Source organism: Lolium perenne, chromosome 2, assembly GCF_019359855.2.
Source record: "Lolium perenne isolate Kyuss_39 chromosome 2, Kyuss_2.0, whole genome shotgun sequence".
In the NCBI taxonomy this organism is placed as follows: Eukaryota; Viridiplantae; Streptophyta; class Magnoliopsida; order Poales; family Poaceae; genus Lolium; species Lolium perenne.
Genome location: NC_067245.2, coordinates 294,860,997 through 294,875,582, shown reverse-complemented (window position 1 = coordinate 294,875,582; position 14,586 = coordinate 294,860,997). Strand labels below are relative to the sequence as shown.

The window sequence follows — 14,586 nt, the reverse complement described above, 5'->3', positions numbered from 1 at the left end:
GGAAGTGGCCCCTCTCATGTCTCTCATTCAGAGACAAATAGAGAAAGAGAGAGAGAAGTAGAGGGGCAGAGGTGGAATGAGAGGGGGCCATGCCATGAGTGCATGTGCCAAAAATTTAGGAGAGTACAAAAGTGGTGTAGTGGTGGTGATGATGGTGTCACACAAGGGGATGATGTCTCCACAAAAAATAAGTGAGGGAAGTGTTCCCTCTTATCATGATGGGGTTTGAAGTCTAGGGTTTTGGTCCAAAGAAATAAACATGAGATGTGGAGTTGGCAAGGGGGGAACCCTAATAATACAAAATGGTGTCAAACTAGGTGCTAGGGTTTTAGAAGAATTTTGCACTCCAACAATATTCTATACAAAACCATAGGCAAGAATCTATCCTAAGCACACACATAGTCACATGAAATAAAAGTTTTTATTGCTCTAACTTTCTAAGTTTTGAAAACATGCATGTTGTGAAAAAAATGGGTTGTGACAACTCCCTCCTATTTAAATTACTTACCACTAAAATGAATATATTTACAAGTAAAATATGTGTAGATATATCTATATTAGAGTCAAGTAATTAATATGAATTGAAGTGAGTACTATTTTGGTACTATCCAAGGCTAGTCATAGTGTATACTACCTTTGTTTCAGTATTCAATAAATAAGACACAAGCGTATTTTAAGCTTAACTTTGGCTGAATCAATTGACCAATAAAATCATGGTTATATTATACGGTTATTATCAGTGAATTCGTATTGACAAACACAGTCTAATGATACTAATTTTATACCAACATTTTTTTATATTTGGAGTAACTTTTTGTCAAACAAAAAAAACACGTAAAACGAGAGGGAGTAGTACCTCCATAGTGCATAGTAACACCAAGGTAATATCATATTTCCTCTGTCTCGGTTTAACAGACGCGCACGTAACCCAAAAATTTACTTTGACCATTATTTTGGTTAATAATGAAATATATGTTAATTTTTTATATCATTCGAAACCTATTTCCAATACAAATCTAATGGTATCAATTTTGTAGACATATAATTTATATTTTATTGACCAAATTAATTGTCAAACTTTATCTTAAACCAGGTGCGCGTATTTGTTCAACAAAATATGGAGAATGGAGATCAACAGACGGTAGGTTATTGATCAGTCAAAAATCAAAATATATTGTATATGAGGACATTATGTGTTTTAGTTGGTAAAAATCCATAATCTCTATGTGTTTTGCGGGAATCTAGAGTTTCCTAAACCTAATTCATATTTAAATCGGTTCGATTGGGAGATGCACTTTCGTGAGTGTGTGTGTGCGCGCGCGCATACTTACCAGATAGACTTGTTATTGGTTAGAAAATACAAAGAATAAACCGTTTGTTGTGGTGTACAACCACTTTTTTAGGCTTAGAAAAACATGTCTCTCAGTTTGGAAAAAAACTCGAACCTATTATCGAGTTGAAACATGTGTATGGATTCTTTTTATAAACTAATAGTATGATCAAAATGCATTGTAACCCAAACCCACAAAAAAAAAATGCATTGTATATGAGGGCATGTCTCATCGTTAGCCGGAGGCAGGCCAGGGCAACAAGGGCCATGCTTCGGGCCCAGATCAGCCCAACTCGGTGCTCAACGCTCGGTCCAAGAGGTGAGAATGGTGCGGATTCTGCCATGGCCACAATTGGTTTGGGCTAAAACGGTGTGGGCTGGGGCGGTGCGGTTAGGTTAGGTTTGAAGAAAAAAAAAAAAAAAAAACCAGCGGTGCGGGACGCGACCAGCCACCGTTCCTCCCCATGGCCATGGCAGGCGCAGCCGCACACGCCAGCATCCTCTAGAGATCCCGCCCTCGCCCTTCACTCTAGGGTTTTCTTGGAGCGCCGCCGCCATCGCCTGCACCGCCGCCGTCTCCACCACCCGTCCCGCTGACCTCCTCCCGCAAGCACGGCAGTGCTCCTCCGCATCGCGCGACCTACGGCCGGCGCGGCCCCGCGGTGCTCCCGCCCCCCCGGCAGCGGCAACGATGAAGATGTGAGTGCCCATTTGCTGTTTATGGTTTCTGTGCCGTGCCAATCTTGTACCTCTGCACCTACCCCCACTCTACTCTGCAATCCCTTGCAAAACTAAGTTTACTACAGACACTACATCGTCTTATATTCATGATGATATTAATACTTGAATATTCTCCTAGCCTAATCCTGTTATGCACTAGTCTCGAGTCTCAGCTCTCAAACATGATAGCTAGCTAGATCCTGAGAATGATTAATATGTTCCGAATAACTTAGAATCTAAATCTGCATCATCAAATAGAGCCGTGCGTGCCCTTCTATTTCCAAGTCCTGAATATCCACTCTGCTCTTTATCCCTCGGCAGAGAGAAGGCAAACGCAGGACATCTCACCAACTTCGAAGTTCTCGACTTCCTGCGAACTAGAGGTGCAAAAACCGATCCCATGGGTTGCTTGGGGGCCGTTGCCGCATCGGAGTGTAAGGTGGTCATTTGTTTCTCTGATGCTTGACACCCATTGTCTATACTAACCTGTTAGGCTATGGTTCTATGTCCGTTCGTGCCTAAACTTATCTCATGCCCGTTGTTGTTGTGACGCAGGTATATGAGTTCCTCCTGAAAACTCCCGCCTGCAACCAGACAAAGGAATCGGTTTCTGAATTCGCAAAGAGATGCGAGGGTTTCAAGCTTACTCAAGCGGAGAAGCTAAACATAATCAACTGGAGACCGTCCTCCGTTCCTGATGTCTATTCGGTATTTTCATGCTTGTTTTACTCATCTAAGATGTTCGTTGGCTATGTTTTTTTTTTTGTTAGCTGAATCCAGTTTTCGTATCTCTCGTCATGACGACATTGTCCACCTATGTTGGCCAATTTGGCAGATTTCTGAAGTTGAGATTCAGATATATCTGAATAACAATGATACATGTTTCGATGTTTTGTGCTTACAACTGCTTGATTTATCACTAATTTAAGTGATCCGGAAATTGAATGTTTACTGTATTATGTATGGGTACTTGCATCTGTAGGTCTATTATTTTTCGTGCATTAGTTAGTTGATAAATTTAACTAGTATAGAATTTAGATGAGCTGTGTGTTCTTTGGGCCATGGGTATCGTCCTGTACTTACAACTGCTTGATTTATGTTTGGCCAATTTGGCAGATTTCTGAAGTAGAGATTCAGATATATCTGAATAACAATGATACATGTTTCGATGTTTTGTGCTTACAACTGCTTGATTTATCACTAATTTAAGTGATCCGGAAATTGAATGTTTACTGTATTATGTATGGGTACTTGCATCTGTAGGTCTATTATTTTTCGTGCATTAGTTAGTTGATAAACTTAACTAGTATAGAATTTAGATGAGCTGTGTGTTCTTTGGGCCATGGGTATCTTCCTGTACTTACAACTGCTTGATTTATGTTTGGCCAATTTGGCAGATTTCTGAAGTAGAGATTCAGTTATATCTGAATAACAATGATACATGTTTCGATGTTTTGTGCTTACAACTGCTTGATTTATCACTAATTTAAGTGATCCGGAAATTTAATGTTTACTGTATTATGTATGGGTACTTGCATCTGTAGGTCTATTATTTTTCGTGCATTAGTTAGTTGATAAATTTAACTAGTATAGAATTTAGATGAGCTGTGTGTTCTTTGGGCCATGGGTATCTTCCTGTACTTTTGCATGTATACTTTTGGCAACAACTGGATTCACAGAACCACTCACCTTATACCCACTTGTTAATTCCTCTAGTCTAGTAAAACATTATGCCATTACAGTTGAAATTGATTTGTTCATCCAGAAAATTTGAAAGAATTGGTGGGTGCTGGAGTAATCTGTTTGCAAACAAGTACCACAGTCTGTTTTGTTGCGCCACCTCCATTATGTTGTTAGTAATGTTTTAGATTAAGACCGTGTTATTTCGCCAAAAAAAAAGTAGTTCAGACCTCATTCATCTAATTTGTTCCGTTCTTCGTTGCAGATGGTAGAGGAGTGTGCGAAAAGATTTTGCAGAGATGAGCAAGGAGTGCCATGTGACGGGGAACAACGTGCCACAGAACTTTTGAATCTTGTAAATGAGGTTTTGCCACCAGCACCCACTGAGCCTGAGGATGAAGTGATGGAGGACGCCTGAAAGGGTCAGATTCTCGACGTCAGATACATATTGTCAGATCAGCCCGTAGCTTATGTCTGCATACATGTTCTAGAGTAACAGCAGTTCTTAGGGGCAGAAGACCATGTTGTCTGATGCATCCATGCTAGAAACGAAGATTTAACTTAGGAGCTTCAGTGGCAGTTGAGGCTCTGTTCACCCTTTGTTGGAAACGAAAATGAACTAAAAGACTAAGCATTTTCTTTACGATGTGATAGTTAGTACCCAATTTTCATGAATGATACATCCCTTCATGCGCCACATTCCCAAACACATATAATTGCCAGCACTTTCAAGACATTCTGGTGCCGTAAAGTGGCACCAGCTTGTTGCTCATGCATACCTATATACAGTATATATCGGTTTGTTGTAAACTCGATTTCTGTTAGTCAAGCTTGGACTGCACTTGGATTAGTTCGGCAGCTCTGGGGCCTCCTATATAAAGAACACCACAGCAGGAGCCATGAGAGTCACTGGCTCGCTCCCACATCGCTAGACTAGTAGTGCACTTTCAAAAGGCTTCTCATAATGTTCGATAGTAAGATGAAATAAGGCACGAGCAGTTCGTGAGAGCATGATGTATTGGATTCGTGGAGGAAATCGGCTCTTTAAGCTCAAAAACTTTACAAACCAATATGTTAGGTGAGTTGTCTACGTTCGTTTACTAGAGCTGGATCCTGTTATCTCAATACCGAAAGCTACATATATACCTTATGTATTCCTTTAAGCCAACCTTTTATTCTAATCTTGCAAAATGTGTAGACAGTATGATCATGCCCTCATTTGCGACACGCTTCCCCGCCCTCTTCTCCCACAGCGCCCGTCAGCACGCCTCCGTGGCCAGCGTTGTGACCCAGGGGCTGGATCTCCAGGCGCGCCTCACCACAGTGGCTGGGGCCGAGCTTGCTACGGTCCGCCGCATCATCGACTGTACTCACCTCGGTGTGGGGCACGATGGCCAGGCCATCGACTCTCCCTTGGCGCCCCGCTTCTGCTCTTGAGAGGCTTATAGGGCCATCTCCCTGGCTCGCCCCCTCGACAACTCCGCCTGTGTTGCCTCAGGACTCCGACGAAGGTGAAGATCTTCATGTACCTCGTCGACATCGACCGCCTGAGCACCAGGGCGAACCTCTTCTACAAGGGTTGCGCCCCTTCTGACGGTTGTGCCGCCCGCCCCCTCCCCGAGACTGGCAGGCACCTCTTCTTCGACTGCCCTCGTGCGGCGGCGGTTTGGAACCGGCTGGATGTCCCAATCCCTGCCGGTAGTTTCTCTCTTTGGGACCTCCCGGTTCCTGCTTCCACCTCCCTCAGCACCTGGAGTTTCATCCTCGCGGCGATCTTGTGGTCCATCTGGAAGTCGCGGAACAACCTCGTCTTCAACGGGGTGAGCCACTCCACCGGCTCGACGTTGCGGAGGGCGGGAGATGGCATCGCTGTTTGGCGGTGGTGGCTCCGCCCTGCAGACCGTGCACCGCTCGACTCGCTCCGTGCCTTCATACTCGCTAGGGCTGTGACTTGACTTGTTCTCTTCCCCCCTACATTGTTTTCCCCATCTGTAAACTTGACTGGCTTCTTGTCTACTTTCGAGAAATGGAATAACAAGCGGTGGGGATCCCCCCCCCCCCCCCCGCCCCCGTCTGCCTTGAAAAAAAAATGCCCTCGTTTGCTAGAACACATATTCGGTGATCGTAGGGGGGATGCCATATTGTCATTGCCAATCTAAAATGGGTATGGATGAACCTGTTTTTTCTCCCTCTTTTAACTAGCAAAGACCATTCTCGAAGGTATGCATGAACAAGTTCTTTGCCTCTTTAACTTAGCAAAGACCATCCTCGAAAGACCGTCTTGGGCTATGCTATGTCGGCTTAGCAAGACACAACCTAAGCCAAATAAGTCGAGGTCTCCTGTAAACCCTAGATCCGGCTCCCTATATAAAGCCGAAGTACGTACGCCTTTACGATATAAGCAATGCCACATATGTACTATGTACACTTGTGTTTCCTATAGTGACTTATAGCAGGACGTAGGACACTTCCACCGCGGAAACCTGAACCTTGGTAAACCAAGTGTCCAGTCTCATTGCCCGACCATCGCGGCCTTGCGCTCCATATTCTCTCCCCGTTGTGATCACCCCCTAGCCAGATCCCAATATCAACACTAATACACTATGACATTTGGCACCGACCATGGGGCGGAAGGCGTCGCGAATCACGATTCGGGCAAGGGGTTGGTGTTTTGTAAGTTCGATCAATTGTATATAGAAATAATATGAGTACCCATGCTACCATAGGTATCAGTAGATCCACCATAGAATATATCATTAACAGCGTGTATATATTTGTTCAAACTTACTTTGGAATGGAAGTAGCATTTGTTCAAACTTGCTTTGGAATGGAAGTAGCATTTGTTCAAACTTACTTTGGAATGGAAGTAGCAAAGTCAAGTCGTATACTATATAGTACTAGACAAGTTTTCCATGTGTAAAATAATCAGTTGATCAAGCTTTGTAGTATGATTCTAGTAGGTGGTCCGTGCGGCCCCTGGGGCGTTCCCCTCTCCGCATCACTTTATTCCCTCGCTGAAGGAACAAATCTTTTTACGAGAAGAAACAACGGGCCAAGCAAGCTTAGCACCGAGCTAAGTAAGAATGTAGGATCCTCAACGGGAGGTCAAGTTCCATGTGGAATCAGATCAGAGAGACCAGCGGCCGGCGACGACGGAAACGAGCCGAGCGGCCGAAATCCACGCGCGAAGCAGCATCCCCACCTACCTACACCCGGCCCCAAGAAGAACAAGAAGAAAAGGATCGGCGACCAACGTGACCATATATTCTTCTTCGTCTTCTTGGAGACTTGGAGTAGCCGTCGCCATCGTCTTGTACTCGTGCGAATCGGAGACGGGACGCCACCAACGGAGAAAACAGGGACGCGGAATCGTGGAACAGCGAGCAGGTTCCCGGTCCCGGCGGCCGGCCGGCCGGGTCGGCGTCGCACGCGCGCACCGTACGTACGGTCCCTCCTACTAGTATCTCGTCCAGTGATCGGAGAGGAAAGGAGAATGTTGGAAGAAGAAGACAAGCATGTGAGAGAAAGCTCACAGAGTCACAGTCCATCCATGATCGTAGCTAGAGTTTCATCATGCTCAGCTTTGGGCCGCTCTTTCTGTAATGTGTGATGCGAGCTGATCGATCGTTTTCCCATATTTCGAAATGTCGCGGCAAATGCATTACAGATGATGTGAACTGCTCGAAGCAGGGGTCAAAAGAACAATGAATTAATTCTTGACGATCAATCGATCGATCGATACATGAACAGGAAAATTGGCGGGAACGGCCGCGCGCGAGCAACGGATTGCGCCTTGTCCATGGGATGCAGGCTGGATCGATCGATCTAGCTTCACATCACGCGGCAGCCCACGGTGTTTTCCTCGTTGAAGTAATCCACGTCGAACCGGGACGGCTGCGGCCGCATCAGCATCTGTTGCTGGGGCATCGGCATCGGCATCGGTGGAACCGGCGGCGGCATCGCGTAGTAGCCGCCGCCGTAGTAGGACGGCGCCGCCACGTTCGCTGGAGCGTAGTAGGGCGGCGCCGGAGCGTTTACCGGCGCGTAGTAGGAGGGCGCCGTCATGTTCGCGGGCGCGTAGTACGGCATGTGCATGGGCACGGCCATGGTGGGCGGCTCGGCGCGGTAGTAGTGCTGGTGGGTCGCCGCCGCGTGGTCGGGAGAGGAGGGCTTGGCGCCGCTAAAACGGTCGCCTTCTTGCTCGAAGGCGCTCTCGTCGTCGCGGGCGGCGGCCTTGGACGACGGCGCCTTTCCGTGATCGGCGGCGTCATCGCCGCGCGCGGACTGCTGGTGCGCGGCGCACTTGTGGCAGTCTTTGTTCTTGTCTGACGCCGCCGCAGCCTTCTCGCCCGTCTTGTCCTTGGCCTCTTCCTTGCGCTTGCTCTTCTCGCCTGCCGGCGCCATCCTGCTGTCACCGCCGTCGCCTGCACGGTCCTTCCCACCATCGCCCTCGCGCCTTTTCTGCTTCTCCTCCGCCCCCGACGCCGCCGCCACCAGCACCTCTGCGATCTTGCCGACCTTGGCGAGCTTCTTCACCAGCACCTTGGTGTCGACGTTGCCGACAACAGTCACCCTGTCGAGCGACGGGTGGATCTCCGTCCTCAGCACGCCCTTGAGGCTCATGGCCTTCATCACCTTCCTCCGGCACCCGTCGCAGCAGCTCACGTTCACCTTCAGATCAACTCTCTGCAAATCACCAACAAATCCACACAGGTGTTCATTCACAGCCAGCCAGTCATCACCATGGATCAACAGACTTCACTGAACAACCAAGCTTTTGAATGATATCTTGGTGGCCTGTACGTACCTTGAGCTCTTCTTCCTTAGCCATGGCGATGATGACTATGGCGCAGGAGCTCAAGAGAGAGGTCGACTGATCAGTAGCTGAGTGAGTGGTCGATGAGGCAGGTTGGTCAATCGTTGTTGCCTCGTATTTATACACGACCGCTGAATACATGTGCGCAGCTCTTGCAGCTGGACCGTTAGATACATGGTCCATCCATTGATTCCAAGAGCTGTATTTTCTAGTGTTATTTTGTTCAGCCTAACACAAGGGGAGGAGAGGTATATACAGGGGCGGAGCTAGGGAAAATATTGTCTGGTGCACACAACAAGCAGCAAGGTGAAATGGTAAATCTTCATGCTTGTTTGAGTGTGAAATAGTGTGCCCTCGTGCACCTCCACTGAGTTTACCCGGTGCACACAGGAAAACTTGGACCCAATTGCAAGTAAATTTTGTTCTGTCCCTGGTGCCTGTGCACCATGCAAAGCCCATGTAGCTCCGCCCCTGGGTATATACTGGGACAACTCAATCATGTGTACTTGCAGTTGCATTGCAGCCGCTCACCCTGTTCTCTCTGCGTTTGAGCCAGCATCAGAGGCTCAGGGCAGAGATTTTTGTGCTGTGACATCTTCTTTGTCGAGTGCAATAATCTATGTGATGACTAATGACATCTCCGGTCAGTGCAATAGTATTGCAGTATGAATATTCTTTCCTTTATGCTTATATATGCTAACATGAAGGGGAAAAATGCACGAGTTTGAAGCACAGTTCAAGCAGCCTTTGTTGTTAGATTGTTTTATACACCTGTTTCAAAAAAAAAAGATTGGTTTATACAAGTTATACATGCTTCCTGATATGATCAGTTCAATTCTGTGAAGAGCATGAAAGAAACATTGTTCAGGCCGGCTGAACAGCCCGATGTAGATCCTTCAAAAACCATTTAGTGTTCTCTTCCTGGCTCTCTAACCATCCATTTGTTATGAGTTGTGCAACCATGTTACAGAGTATACAGGGGGGACAAAAAAAGTACAGAAGAGAATACAGTATACTGATGATCTGATGGTATACATGGAGCCGCACCGGGAGTGGTGATCTGTGGGCTCATCTTTTAGTCCATGATTAATCACAGCCAGGCGCACAAATGCCCGAACAAATCTCCATGATTAGTTTAATCCCAAGAATCAGCCTCGCAATTAAGCATACTACCGGCAGAGAAAGGGGGAAGCCATCTGTATCGAGCCATTGTAAGTGCCTCACAGTCTAGCATAGGGAAGAACAAAGCATCTGCCCCTCCATTAAACAAGATTATACACACCATAGGAGAAGACATCCCTTTTCACTTCCTTTCTTGAAGTCGTGCATCTGCAACAAAGCAGTGATCAAATGGCCATAAGATACATGGTGTCACCGAGAAGACAGGCAGGCGAAGGCAGGATATACGGGGATCACCTTTTGATGAATACCTTTACCAGATTTACGAATCAATTTGATTATGGTTCATCACGGTTCAGCCATACCTACTATATAATACAGCCTATGTATATGCCGCTAGCCGAGCAGTATGACAGGGCCCAACCATGAGTGCATGTGTGCAAACAAGCTACTTTGTCTGGAATTAGTACTCTGGGCAACTGCAGAAGTGCAGGGTAGAACATTGTTTTCATGCAGCCCTCCGAACTTCCTTGGAGTCTGGGATGACGATATCGGTCCTCATCATTGGTATATACTCATCAGGTATTTCAGCACCTGCCTGCACACATAGCTCGACAACAGCCGGAGCTTTGCCATAGAAACTCCTTAGAGAGGATATGAGAGGAGGGCCAGCAGGATCAGGGACATGCCACACATAGTTCGGTGGTATGACCTCGTCGACAACCGCATCCTGCCACCCGTGCTTGCCGTCTCTCCACTGGTGCTTGAAAGCTCCGCAGAGCTTCACATTGTGTCCCCATGGACCGACGTGGACCTCAGAGCAGTACCCACATGCTTTTACACTGTACTTTCTCATCAGCTTCCGCACACCCTCCCGGACATTGCAGTATGCTTTCAGCGTCATCTCTGCGTGCTCTTTCATGTTGGATGGCGCGGGTGACTGCCCATGTTGGTTGCTAAATGTGTCAAGCTCAGCAAGAAGAGATACACAGTCCTCTGATCGATGTGGCTTAGGCTCCTCGACAACTCTACCACCACGGTCAATCACCTTCTTGCCAATCATCCGCACAGGAGCAGTTCGTCTCCTTGAGGGATACTGTGGTAAGTCGACACCAGCCTGAATGCATAGCTCAACAATTGCTGGAATCCTGTCAAAGTCAAACCTGGTGTCATGCTTGACCCTCCGACCAAATGGGTCAAAAAGATGGTAAGATTCGATCGGGATGAGCACATCATTGATGGTGCCCCTGACCCAAGAGTGGTGACTGTTTCGATGCTGGCTTCCTGAGCCATAACAATCTTGTATCTCGTGGCCAACTGGGCCAACATGGACTTGAGGGCATTTTCTACAGAATCAGAAGACGGCTGATTAATCTACAAAATACTTGGTGAATCATGTCTTAGGGTAGTGATTTCACAATGTGTCTACATAAGAGACTTTAAATATTAATGCATGTATGAAAAACTTATGACACAGATCAGACTTGTCGAGTTACCTGCAACCATAAACTGTAACAACATTCAGAAGTTCAGAGAGGCCTCTGATGAGCACTTTCCAGTTATCAAGGACTTCGTAGGCAACAGGGACAAGCTCAGGTAAAAGCAACCCATTCTTTGGGGGCTCAAGAGGCTTCTCTATCCTCATCTGTGCAAGTCTCCTATTTTGGCGGGAAGCTTGGAGCATCTTCTTAATTGGAACTGGAAAGGGCTTCTTTTTGTTCTTCGGGTGTAATTCTGGGAGATCAACATTTTGTGGTTGTAGCTGATACCTTTCATGCCTCTTACTGGCAGGATCAGGATCAGGAGAGTACTCACAGCATGTTATTGTCATTGCCCGGTAAAATCGTTGAGATTGGGATCCTACCTGTGATAAGTTATAAGTAAAATGGTTAAGTACAGACTGGTGAAAGTGTATGCAAAGAAAGAGGAAAATCACCAGTCTGTACAGACTGGTGTAATTCTGGGAGATCAACATTTTTGCATCACACCAGGACTTCACCACAAACATGCTTGAAGGCTGAAACATGCCACAATGTTGTAATAAAATCAACAGCGCAGACTGAAACAGAACATCACGAAGCAAAGCTCGCGGTAGAATGTAGGTGATATGAATATGAATAATTTTACGTTCCACAAATTGCTGATATAGCGGAAAGAGATGATATACTTGTATTGGTCTGTAACGTCACAGCAATTTTATCAATATATGCTAGATCAAGGGATGAAAATCTATCATGCAGCACAGGTGCTGAAAACGTGTTGCTCTGAAATAACACCACACTTCCGGTGTTTACAGTCTATATACAACCAGCAATGTTGCACCAGCCATTTTGATTACCTAGAATGGTTGGGGTAATTTTAAAGCCAGAGCACAGTAGGGAACCCATACCTTTATTAACTTTTTGGTTCTGGTTGCACCGATACCTACCAAGCTAAAACGAACACCTGGACGAAAGATTGAGAGGTGAATCTGAGACACGGTAATACAAAATTCTGACTGGGTGAAATAAGATGGTGAAATTAAAGGCGATGGAACTGCGGAAGCAATGGGGATTGCTTGACAGTGGTGAACCGTGAACGTACCCTTGCAGTTGAGCATCTCCATGACAGAAATCCAAGCCCCTAAAGGGAGTTGCAGCTTTGCTCGGCTCCTGGGAGGCTGGAAACGCACGAGCTGCTAATTCGGAAGATACGCAGACGTCAGTCGTCAGCTGAGAGCAAGACACTGAAGGCAGCTTTTTAGTGTTGGTTCAATTGAATGAATCCCAATATATTTTTTCGGAAAGGCCACGGGATGAGAAGCTGCGGGGCCGGCGGCACGGCGAACGCAGAGGGGAGAAGGGGTACCTGGTGGTGGCGGCGCACGGGAAGGAACCGGGATGTCGGGGGCGCCTCGAGGCAGCGGCGCCGGCAAGGAAGAAGAGAAGGGCCGGAAAGTAGGTGCGCGTCCTCGTACACACGGAGGCTGTAGCGGGGCTGAGAAGAGGACGCCGGCGGAGGGTGGAGGTTGGCTTGCTTACCCAGCAACGGCCGGAGCTCACGGGCGGCGACGAGACGAGTGGCGCGGAGAGATAAGAACAGCGACAAGCAAAAATATTATCCGTTTTCTAGTTTATTATACATGGGCCAGTCTGGTATAGAGGCCCCTGGGGACTGGGTAAGCGTGCGTTTGGTTGCTGACTAAAAGAGGGATGGGATGGGATGGTCCCTCTTTTGCTGATGTTTGGTTGTAACCCATATGGATGGTACCATCCACTGGTAGGGAATATTCCCTCAAAAAGGTGGATCAACTGATCCGGCAAAATCGGCCGAACCTCCTCATCCACCTTTTGCTAATCGGTGGACCACCTACTAATCTTCTCTCCTCGCCTCTCATATTTCCCTCATCGCTGATGTTGTATCTTCCCCGTCGCCACCGTCGCATCTTCCCCGTCGTCGCCATCGCATCTTCCCCGTTGCCGCCGTCGTATCTTCCCCGTCGCCGCCGCATCTTCCCCGTCGCCGCCGCATCTTCCCGTCCGCCGACCGCTCCCACCGTCCGCCTTCCCCTCCTCGAGCTCCCCACCTGCACGCTCACCTCGATCCCACCCGGTAGCTCCCAGCGGCCTCCCCCACCAGGCCACCATGGGCACATCCTTCATAGCGTTGACGAGCGGTGGCATGAGGTCCAGTTCCGGCTGGAGTAGGTGCGAGCTCACGCGTCGGATTGCCCGGGACCAGGACCTCAACTGCCAGACCCCTCCCCCACCATGGCCAAGATCTCGCCGGGCCCTTGGTCGTCATGGCCGCATCCGGCGGGAGTGGGGTAAGGGCTCAGAGGCCGGGGTAGCCAGGGCCGCCGTCGTGATAGTCAGGGGTCTCGCGACGTCGGCGGGTCGTTCTCGCGCATCTCCCCCAACGCTCTTTTAATTGCAGTATTTTTGTAGTTAATCACCTCCAAACCAATTGCCATTAAAGATTATATGCTAAACACATCCCATCCCATCCCCCAGATTCTACCAACCAAACAAAATGTGGGATCAACATAATATAGACCATCCCATCCACAAAATGTAGACCATCCCATCCCATCCACATTAGTCCATCAACCAAACGCACGCTAAATGGGCTATACATCTATTTGGGCATCTCCAGCGGCACCACGCAAATGGACGCTGAGCGACCGTTTGCGTCCGCCGTGACCGAAAATACGTCTGGATCCTGCTCCAGCGGGGCGATGCAAAATGATCGGGCCGTCCGCGGAGACGCAAACCTGGCTCAAATATGCGCCAGGTATGCGTCTCCTCGGACGCTCCGCGGTCGCGCTCGCGTTTGGCGGACGTTTTGTCTGGCCCGCCTGGCAGTGACCCAGCGTCGATGCGTCTTCTCCACCAGTACTGGCGCCAAGGCGTCGCTTCGGCAGTCTACGGCCGAGTAAATGGCGATGCCTCGCGTGGCACGCGGCCGTCGCCTACCTCTGCGCACGTAGTAATGGCGATGCCACGCGTGGCGCGGCCGTCGCCCTGCCTCCGACCTATATAAACAGGGGCGCGAGCATCTCATCTCATCTCCTCCCCACTAAACCCTAGCCGCCGCTTCCGCTCAGCCTCCACCAGATCCACCATGAGCAGAGCCGGACGCGGTCAGGCTGCCGCGCCTCCACCTTCACCTCCCACTCCACCTTCCCCGGCCTCCTCGAGCTCCGAGGAGTTCGATGACGACGACAGCACCGACGACCTCCTCGACCCGGTCAGGGACGCCCTTGCCCTGGCTCTCGCGGAGGAAGAAGCAGAGGAGGAGCGGGCGGCCCATGCGGCGGTCGACGCCGAGCTGGAACAGCGTAGGCTGGCGGCCACCGCAGAGGACTCCGACTCGGAGATATCTTGGTCTTCCGATGACCCTGATGCGCCTACGCCGGAGGAGAGGGCGGCGGAGCAGAGGG

The 14,586-nt window shown here is 48.6% G+C and overlaps 4 protein-coding genes across 6 annotated transcripts; 2 read left to right on the top strand and 2 right to left on the bottom strand.

Annotated features, from left to right (window-relative positions):
* Positions 1-1,831: 1,831 nt before the first annotated feature.
* LOC127336185 (uncharacterized) lies at positions 1,832-4,373 on the top strand. Its single transcript, XM_051362967.2, has 4 exons — positions 1,832-2,029; positions 2,372-2,489; positions 2,606-2,758; positions 3,996-4,373. The coding sequence occupies exons 1-4, from the start codon at positions 2,022-2,024 to the stop codon at positions 4,146-4,148; spliced, it is 432 nt and encodes a 143-aa protein (XP_051218927.1). The 5' UTR covers positions 1,832-2,021; the 3' UTR covers positions 4,149-4,373.
* An 880-nt stretch (positions 4,374-5,253) lies between these two features.
* Positions 5,254-5,685, top strand: LOC139835844 (uncharacterized). The gene has a single exon (XM_071825719.1). It carries the CDS (start codon positions 5,254-5,256, stop codon positions 5,683-5,685), a length of 432 nt encoding a protein of 143 aa, XP_071681820.1.
* A 1,682-nt stretch (positions 5,686-7,367) lies between these two features.
* LOC127336186 (uncharacterized) lies at positions 7,368-8,763 on the bottom strand. Its single transcript, XM_051362968.2, has 2 exons — positions 8,538-8,763; positions 7,368-8,416 (listed from the first exon to the last, which is right to left on the bottom strand). Exons 1-2 carry the CDS (start codon positions 8,727-8,729, stop codon positions 7,562-7,564), a joined length of 1,047 nt encoding a protein of 348 aa, XP_051218928.1. The 5' UTR covers positions 8,730-8,763; the 3' UTR covers positions 7,368-7,561.
* A 671-nt stretch (positions 8,764-9,434) lies between these two features.
* Positions 9,435-12,709, bottom strand: LOC127336187 (APO protein 1, chloroplastic). 3 transcript variants are annotated; one of them, XM_051362970.2, is made up of 6 exons: positions 12,513-12,709; positions 12,249-12,390; positions 12,055-12,110; positions 11,162-11,529; positions 9,963-11,011; positions 9,435-9,875 (listed from the first exon to the last, which is right to left on the bottom strand). In XM_051362970.2, the coding sequence occupies exons 2-5, from the start codon at positions 12,268-12,270 to the stop codon at positions 10,174-10,176; spliced, it is 1,284 nt and encodes a 427-aa protein (XP_051218930.1). In that variant the 5' UTR covers positions 12,271-12,390; positions 12,513-12,709; the 3' UTR covers positions 9,435-9,875; positions 9,963-10,173. The 3 variants fall into 3 exon arrangements, with proteins under 3 accessions (XP_051218930.1, XP_051218932.1, XP_051218931.1); XM_051362972.2 differs by having other exon boundaries at positions 12,249-12,376; XM_051362971.2 differs by having other exon boundaries at positions 12,249-12,339.
* Between the last annotated feature and the right edge of the window lie 1,877 nt (positions 12,710-14,586).

Coding starts and splice junctions, on each gene's coding strand:
- LOC127336185 (XM_051362967.2), top strand. Junction 2,490..2,605: donor TTGCCGCATCGGAGTGTAAG/GTGGTCATTTGT, acceptor GTTGTGACGCAG/GTATATGAGTTCCTCCTGAA. Junction 2,759..3,995: donor CCGTTCCTGATGTCTATTCG/GTATTTTCATGC, acceptor TCTTCGTTGCAG/ATGGTAGAGGAGTGTGCGAA.
- LOC139835844 (XM_071825719.1), top strand. CDS start 5,254: ATGTACCTCGTCGACATCGACCGCCTGAGCACCAGGGCGAACCTCTTC.
- LOC127336186 (XM_051362968.2), bottom strand. CDS start 8,729: ATGGACCATGTATCTAACGGTCCAGCTGCAAGAGCTGCGCACATGTAT. Junction 8,417..8,537: donor CTAAGGAAGAAGAGCTCAAG/GTACGTACAGGC, acceptor GGTGATTTGCAG/AGAGTTGATCTGAAGGTGAA.
- LOC127336187 (XM_051362970.2), bottom strand. CDS start 12,270: ATGGAGATGCTCAACTGCAAGG. Junction 12,111..12,248: donor GGAGATGCTCAACTGCAAGG/GTACGTTCACGG, acceptor TCTTTCGTCCAG/GTGTTCGTTTTAGCTTGGTA. Junction 11,530..12,054: donor GAACCAAAAAGTTAATAAAG/GTATGGGTTCCC, acceptor AACTTATCACAG/GTAGGATCCCAATCTCAACG.